Here is an 8,933-nt window from a genome sequence, read left to right as displayed (position 1 = left end):
AACGACTCGTAACTAACCTTATGTAAAAGGGTTAATTGATTTGCTTCAAATTGTTCGTTTCGTACAGCACCGGGGGTTTAGAAGCTACCTCTGCTAACGCAGAGTAGCATATAGCATTTGCTCCTTAGCTTGAGCTAACTCGGTCACGTCAAGCTAGGAGGGAGTGGTTTCAGCAACACGTCACCTCAGCTCCACCCACAACCTGCCTCTTTGACCATTTTTGGTTATGCGGGAGTGACGCACGGTGACGCACTGCCAAGGTGGTGCAGACCACCTCCGCCAATTTTGAGCTTCAAAACGGCTCTTCAAAAACCAACGGGTGAAGTCACAGACACTACGTGCATTTTTATTTACAGTCAATGGTAAACACAGCTTTGGTTCAGCTGTATATGTTCCCCTTATCAGCAAGAGTTGTCAGTTATTCATTTGTAACAAAAGTATCTTTCAGCCATAAAGTTTTAACTGAGCTCTGTCTCTACATCACAGCAACAACTTTCTTTCCATTGACTGCCTGGAGGGTAGTGTTTGGAAGGGAGAGTAGGTGTGTGCTGCAGCTCAATGTTTTTCCACTGTTGTTTTTGAGGGCGTGTCGGACTAGCTGCTTGGAGAGCATTATGACGCGCATTTTGCTTTCATCCATGTGTTGTCACAGGGATGAAAGGGGAATGGCTGGACTACAAACGAGCTGTTTTCAAGCAGTTCAGAGCAGTTGTTAACAAATTAACAACTTATTAACATCATATTAACAACTTAAATTAACAACGTATTTACAACTTATTAACATCATATTAACAACTTAAATAAAGAATGTATTTACAACTTATTAACATCATATTAACAACTTAAATTAACAACGTATTTACAACTTATTAACATCATATTAACAACTTAAATAAAGAATGTATTTACAACTTAAATAAAGAATGTATTTACAACTTATTAACATCATATTAACAACTTAAAGAGGTCATATTATGCTCATTTTCAGGTTCATCATTTTATTTAGGGATTGTACCAGAACAGGTTTACATGGTTTCATTTTTGAAAAGCACCATATTTTTGTCATACTGCACATTGCTGCAGCTCCTCTTTTCACACTGTGTGTTGAAAGCTTCGTTTTAGCTATGGAGTGATAAATCTTGCTTCTACATGATCTTTGTTGAGAGTTGCACGTGCACAGTTCTTTGTTAAGGACTACTAGCCAATCAGAAGCAGAGAAAGGCGGGTTGTGAGAAGCCGGTAAACACGGCTTCAGTTCAGCTGTATATGTTCCCCTTACCAGCAAGAGTTTCAGAGTGGTGAGTTATTAATTTGTAACCATAAAGTTTAAACTGAGCTCTGTCTCTACATCACAGTAACAACTTTATGTCCACTGACTGCCTGGAGGGTAGCTAGTGTTTGGCTAGCTAGGGAGAGGAGAAGTGTGTGCTGCAGCTCGGACTAGCTGCTCGGAGAGCGCTATGACGCACATTTTGCTTTCATCCATGTTTCGACACAGGGATGAAAGTGGAACGGTTGGACTACAAACAAGCTGTTTTCAAGCAGTTCAGAGCAGTTGTTAACAAATTAACAACTTATTAACATCATATTAACAACTAAACAAATTAACAACTTATTAACATCATATTAACATTATATTAACATCATATTAACAACTAAACAAATTAACAACTTATTAACATCATATTAAAAAATTAACAAATTAACAAGTTATTAACATCATATTAACAACTTACTAACATTAGGAACAATGGGAAGTTATGAATGGTCATGTATTTATTTTACTAAAAAACATTTCAAGTACTTGTTTTATTGAATTATTAGGTTTGGGTGAAATAATTAATAAATTTGCAAAACAAAAAACAAGAAAAAGGAAACTTTTACACAACATTATGTTATGAAGCAGCTTACTGTGAGTGTTAGTTTTGTTCATTTTAAAATGTGTTGTATTGTACATGAAAGGTAGTATTATGTATCACTATAACAGTGAAGTGTTAATGGGTCTCCTGTCACTGCAGAGATGCCAGAAACATCCGGTGAGATTGTGAGATGTGAAGAGGACCAAATTCAGCCACAACGTGACAGGATCAAACAGCCACCTCCTCCTCCTCCTCCACCTCCTCCTCCTTACACTAGGGACGTGGTGTCACCGCCCGCCACAGGACGTCAGGTCTGCAACAAATTACATCATACAGGAACTGGAAGTGGCTGGAACAAACGTAACCACTTCCTAAACACAGACAGTGTTCACAGTCTCAATATAATATATTGTTAATATTATTAATTAATAAATGATCAACTAATGTTCTAGCTGGATGTCATTGTAGAGCTCTAATAAGTCTAATGGTAATTTTACAGTACATACAGTATAGTATATAACTAAGAAGAACTTAATGCCTACCAGATCATCATCATCATGTCTTAGATTTTCTGATTGAAATGGATGAATATAACCACAAACAGAGCAGTACAGGCAGCCTTACATGGTCATTTTAGGGGCATCAACTATGGAAATGATCACATGTCATGAACGTGCAACTCCTCATGAACAGCTGGTGTTCATCAGGCTGAAACGAGCCATTTCTGACACGTTGGTGTAGTTAGGACACATTGTTGAATCTAACTTTGAGCATTCATGTGAACAAACCTGAAAAAGCAGGAGAGGTTGAGGATAAAAATGTTCTCTTACGAGTTCCAGAGTCATTTTAATTTGTCCCACCATCTGTAGTTGACATTGTGTTTTCTCCCCCCAGTGTTGGGGCTCTATGGAAGGCATTAGGCAGAAGCAGCAGAGGCCATCGGTGCTGCGTCAAGTTTCCCAAACAGCTTCCAGGAGACAACACGGTATGCAAACCCCAGCTGTCCCCAGCTGCACACCAACAACACCACCTATCTACATGACAATCTTTTTATGTGTTGACATTTTTAGGCATACTTCAAGCTCTTCCAGCGTGCACAAACAATGTTAGCCTTAATATACCGCATTGGTGCTTGATGTTTTCTTAACTGAATAAATGAACTGAATCAGAATTTTAAGAACATTCACTACCTGTCTATGCAGCAGATCATCAGCAGATCAAAGGCCTACATCAGCGCTTTCTTCCCCTAGTACATCCAGATAGCAGTGCTGCCGTCTCCGTTTGCAAGGAAGAGGTGGATACGGGCCGTCTTCCCCAGTCCTCTTCACCACACATGGGCTCCTCTACCAGGCAAAGCCACCTCTTCTTCCCCTTAAGGAGAGACAGGCCAAAGCAGAGCTCCATTGAGACCAGGCTTCATGACAGGTGACCTTCACACATTTACACTGAATGACATATTTAGCAAATGACTCAATGCATCATAAGATAGCAAGATCGTTTGCTGTCTTATTAATGGGTTGGCTAAAAATAAGGTTACATGAATGCACATTCAGTTCTGGTCGTGGGACAGTAGACCAGCTGGATATGACCATTTCCACTGGGGTATCTGGTGTGGGCTGGGCATCAGGAGACCCACCACAGTTGTGCCTTACTGATTGTGTGTTCAAGGACAAACTCTCAAGGTGCAGCAAAGAGTGTCCAGTTTGGTGACCTCAGGATTCAGGTGACGGGTGAAGGTGGCACTGTGGTGTCAGAGAGGAGCAACTGTATGAATTGTGCTTCAAGTGAAGCAGTTCAATTATCTTTGTATCTCTCAGTGTCGTTCTCGATCTACATTCTAACCCCCATCTATGATCACGAGCTTTGAATACTTACCAAACAGTTAGATCACAGATACAAGCAATAAAATGAATTTCCCTCACAGAGTGGCTCTGCTCACAATTAGAGACAGGAAGGGAAGCTTGGACATCCAGAAGAACAGTTGAGCTGCCTCCTGGAAGCCTCCCTGTGCAGGTTCTCCAAGCACGTCCAACTTGTAGGAGGCCCCATGACAGACCCAGAACATCGGAGAGATCACATATCCCACCTGGCCAGGGAACAAATGGGCTGCCTAGACCGTATGCATCCTCCAGCTCCTCCTGGGTGATGCAGAGGGCTTTCAGGACTAGACAACATGTATAAGGCCGGGAACATCTCCACAGGGAGGCTTCTAGGAGGTGACTTGTCTGAAGGAACAGTGGTTCTACTCCGAGCTCCCCCTGGATGTGCATGTTCTGTCACAAAAATTACACATATGACTATTTCCTGATCTGCCACCTCTAATGGTGAAAGGAAAGCTATGATTTATTACAACTAGTGTTTTACAAGGAGAAACTTTAGCACTTTAGTTAGTCTCAGCCTAGGGGACAGCACACCATGGCCTCAAACATAACCTTTAATTTGTGAACTTTGTGTCTGAAAGCACTTTCAGTCACATCACTGATATCACTGAGACATTCCTGTTCCCTCCAGCATCCCTGAGGGCACCAGTGCTCTGTTTGTGAGTGGCCTCTGCCGCTGGCCTGGCTGTGAAGCAGCATCTGAAGATTTCCCTAGCTTCCTAAAGTAAGTACACTGCTGAATACTGTGTTCACTTGCCATTATAGTGCTGTAGTTATGTTCAACCTTGAAGAGCTAGAGATTACTGATGCACCACTCTTAAGTTGAGATCAGTAATGTTACATTATTACCTCTTTAAAAGAATTTACCCAGAGTCAAATGAGCAGATGGACAGAGTGCAGCACCATAACATCTTAGGTACTGTAATGGAGCTAACCCTCTCCCCCCTGCTCTCAGCGTTTCTGCTAATGGTGCGTTCCATTTGACATGGAAAGTCGGAAATTTTAAACAGGAACGCCCCCTTAATTTTTTACTTTCCGACTCTTATATGTATAGTAGTTGGGAGAACCTCACCAACCCCGACCTCAAAATCCAAGATGGCTGCTCCCAGAATCAACAGTAGTGAAAGCTCCAGTAATCTACTGTTTATTGCACTTATGTGTTATTTGTGTCTCATTAAATACAGTCCAGTCCAACCTATATCTGTCGACATGTTGCTACGTTGTTGGTATGTGCAAAATACCGCATAATTTGTTGTTATCAACTGGTATTGCCAACAATAGCCAGTGGCATCAACCTTGGTTGCCAAGTTTGATCTCTGTCAGTGCTCCACCATGAATGAGACCAAGTCACTCTTGAATGTACAGTAGTTTGTTTAGTTTATTTCATTAAGATATCAGCTTTGACAGTGGTAGTGGTCCCAAGAGAAGTTAGAACTGATGCCTCATATAGTTACCCCAACATTCTTCTTTAAACGTGGAAGTAGTTTTAGTAATGTTTGAAAGAACATCTGTACATTTAAGGTTAAACATGTCCCAGTCCTGTCGTACCTTCAAATACATGTTAAGATATCACTTAATTTAATATCAGGTTATGGTTAGGCATCACAGAGATGACTAGTTCTGGTTATGGTAAGGAGACACACTACTCTGTGGGGAAAGGGAGTCTGTGTCTTCTGGGCACAAACAGACTAGAACTTCTCATCTGATCGTGAGTTTCATGGCAAAGTGTTTTTTTCCTAAAAACTTTGGCCTACTAACCTTGTCCTATTTTGTCCTGTAGGCATCTCCATTCTGAGCACAGTCATGGTGACCGAAGCATTGCTCAGTGGAGGGTCCAACAAGATATTGTTCAGTGCATGGAGAGTCAGGTGGGAACTAAAGAAACCTAGAATGTCTACCACTACACCATGAATTCTCTTCACACAATTGATCAAGTCTTGTAACGCCTCAGTTACCGTGTATACGCCCTTTAAGTAAGAAACCATAGTCATGAAAGCAAATAAAGCAGCGTTCAGTTTGAGTCAGTCCTCTCATTTATCCGAATAACTCAGTCTGGCGACACAGTGTTGATCTTCAAGGCTAAAGGTAAGAACTGTAAACATATTTTAAAAGTTGTAGAATCCTGGATCAGAGGAAACAGGCGTAACCAGTGAACTCATCCAGTGCTAAGACTGGTGGATTTATTATATAGTAACAGCAGGACTTCCTGGATTGTATTTCATTGTCTCTGGTAGAGGAAGCAACAAAGCGCCTGCTGAATTGTGAGTATGAAGACAGAAATGGCAGTAGTGATACTTGTTTGCATGGTTGATACAGTTTAAAATATAATAATGTATGTTCTTACATCAGTGCCAGCAGGAGACACTGTGAAGTTGTTACCCTAACCCTAAACAACTGTTGATCTGAGGACACTTTAACTAATGACTAACAGACTCTCTGCAGGTCTTGACTCGTGAAACCACTTAAGCACACTTTGATGTAAATTCAAACATTTCTTTTTTCAGCTTATACTGGAAAAACAGAAACTCATTGCGATGCAGCTTCATCTTCACCTCTCTGAACACAAGTGCCCTGATTTGGTATGTTGCTCCACTTGCTCTGTCTCTGTCATTTGCTTGATTGAAAGATTGATTTGTAGATTGAAGAGTTTTCAGAAGACTTTAGAACCTCAGGTGATTTTCTCCCTGCTCATCCATCACTGACACAGAAGGCAGCATCTGAGTGGCCGTACAGCCTTCCTCTGTTCCTGCCGAAGCCTCCAGTAGATGGCGACAGAGTGCAGCAGTGGGGCATTAAACATCTGGAGGAGCTGTCCCAACATGGCTACAGAGCTGCTGGCTCTGCCCACCTTCTGCCAGGTAACATGGCTCCTCTGGACGGCTATTGATGATAAAAATACATTTATCCATTTAGCTGACGCTTTTATCCAAAGCGACTTACAATTGCTATATATGTAAGAGGTTGTATGCCTCTGGAGCAACTAGGGGTTAAGTGTCTTGCTCAGGGACACATTGGTGGACAGGTCACAGTGGGGGATTGAACTCGGGTCTCTCACACCAAAGGCATGTGTCTTATCCATTGCGCCATCACCACCCAAAATAGAGCTTTCTAATGTGCTACGGCTAATTGCTCACTAGCATCATCACAGTTTTGTGTTTATTTACTGTCTTTTAGACAAATGAGGATCTGACATGAGATTAGTAGATTAAATTAGCCAGTAAAAGAATACAAACGGCTTAAAACTGAGAGGGATGAGCGTGGAAAGAAAGTCCTGCTGCTCATTAATGTCAGAGCAAGATAAAATTAAAAAATGAAACAACACTCAGGACTTTGAAGGGTCCATAACTTTCAGCTTCACTCTGACCTAATTTATCGGATACTATAAATTATACAAAAAAATAAACTAAACCATCTCTTACTTTTTTTATTGTAACATGAAAGTTATTTTGTTTTTTAATATGCTGTTTGCAAGATCTCCACTAAATCACTTAATCATATTATTTGAGAATCATATTGACTGCCAAACCTTTCATTCATAAAACAATAATCCCAAACACTGCACCCATTTGGACATTTGTAATAGAATCAAAATGCTAAATTAAATCTGTGAGATTAAAAAAAGGTTCTGATTACTTCTATTGGGGTATGAAGGACTCAGGATTTGTGCAGTGATCAAATAATCTGTAATCTCAGTCTTTTAATAGGAGTAGGTTTTGTGTAATAGTGTGACCGTGACTGAACGCTGTGCAGTTGTATATATTATCACTCCCCAACGCATTGTGGTATTTACAGCTGAGTCACCACATAACAATGTCCTAATCACGTGTGTTTGAAGCCATGACCTGATGACGTGTCCTCATTGTTGTGCAGATTTGGTCCCCAGTATCGAATGTTACAAATACAACAACATCCGGCCTCCGTACACCTACGCCTACCTGATAAGATGGGTGAGTTTCTGTGGAAAGACACTAACAGAAGACTTGTTTTGACTTGTTTGTGAAGTTGTTCAAAACTTGTCTCTGTGTGTTGTCTAACAGTCCATCCTGGAGTCTCCAGACAAACAACGCACTCTGAACGAGATTTACAACTGGTTCACGACCATGTTCTTCTATTTCAGACACAACACTGCTACCTGGAAGGTTTGAACATGTTCACTCTGATACCTGCAGAAATGATAGGCATCACACTGTTTCACCTGCATGGCTTCTTCATAGGATTATAATATTTAACACCATGTAAAAAAATTGCACAGTTGCGAGTAGTCAAAAAATTATTCTTGAATCTTCCTCAGGTAGAATCACCGATATCATTTGCAACATGTATTTCATCAAGAAGAGTGTGTGTGTATGTGTTGAGCTCATTGACGGCTGCATTACATGCTGACTAGTTAAAACTCAAAGTCAGGATATCTGTAATTACATTTTGACTAGTCAAAGCTCTAACTCGAGATATCTGTAATTACATGTTGACTAGTCAAAGCTCTAACTCGAGATATCTGTAATTACATGTTGACTAGTCAAAGCTCTAATTTGACATATCTGTAATTACATTTTGACTAGTCAAAGCTCTAATTTCACATATCTGTAATTACATTTTGACTAGTCAAAGCTCTAACTCAAGATGTCTGTAATTACATTTTGACTAGTCAAAGCTCTAACTCAAGATATCTGTAATTACATGTTGACTAGTCAAAGCTCTAATTTCACATATCTGTAATTACATTTTGACTAGTCAAAGCTCTAACTCAAGATGCCTGTAATTACATTTTGACTAGTCAAAGCTCTAACTCAAGATGTCTGTAATTACATTTTGACTAGTCAAAGCTCTAACTCAAGATATCTGTAATTACATGTTGACTAGTCAAAGCTCTAACTCAAGATATCTGTAATTACATGTTGACTAGTCAAAGCTCTAATTTCACATATCTGTAATTACATTTTGACTAGTCAAAGCTCTAACTCAAGATGTCTGTAATTACATGTTGACTAGTCAAAGCTCTAACTCAAGATATCTGTAATTACATTTTGACTAGTCAAAGCACTAACTCAAGATATCTGTAATTACATGTTGACTAGTCAAAGCTCTAATTTCACATATCTGTAATTACATTTTGACTAGTCAAAGCTCTAACTCAAGATATCTGTAATTACATTTTGACTAGTCAAAGCTCTAACTCAAGATGTCTGTAATTACA

General features: G+C 40.0%; 1 protein-coding gene across 1 annotated transcript in view; it reads left to right on the top strand.

Annotated features, from left to right (window-relative positions):
* The first annotated feature begins 2,020 nt into the window (after positions 1-2,020).
* foxp3b (forkhead box P3b) overlaps positions 2,021-8,933 on the top strand; it is a 9,397-nt gene continuing 2,484 nt past the window's right edge. The window contains exons 1-9 of the mRNA XM_046056114.1: positions 2,021-2,170; positions 2,754-2,844; positions 3,062-3,284; positions 4,371-4,463; positions 5,520-5,607; positions 6,244-6,318; positions 6,447-6,597; positions 7,610-7,686; positions 7,777-7,878. Coding sequence (XP_045912070.1) covers positions 2,021-2,170; positions 2,754-2,844; positions 3,062-3,284; positions 4,371-4,463; positions 5,520-5,607; positions 6,244-6,318; positions 6,447-6,597; positions 7,610-7,686; positions 7,777-7,878 — 1,050 coding nt within the window. The remainder of the gene's footprint in view (positions 2,171-2,753; positions 2,845-3,061; positions 3,285-4,370; positions 4,464-5,519; positions 5,608-6,243; positions 6,319-6,446; positions 6,598-7,609; positions 7,687-7,776; positions 7,879-8,933) is intronic.

Source organism: Micropterus dolomieu, linkage group LG08 (assembly GCF_021292245.1).
Source record: "Micropterus dolomieu isolate WLL.071019.BEF.003 ecotype Adirondacks linkage group LG08, ASM2129224v1, whole genome shotgun sequence".
In the NCBI taxonomy this organism is placed as follows: Eukaryota; Metazoa; Chordata; class Actinopteri; order Centrarchiformes; family Centrarchidae; genus Micropterus; species Micropterus dolomieu.
Note: the sequence above shows the minus strand (reverse complement) of the source record. Positions and strands in the feature narration are given on the sequence as shown.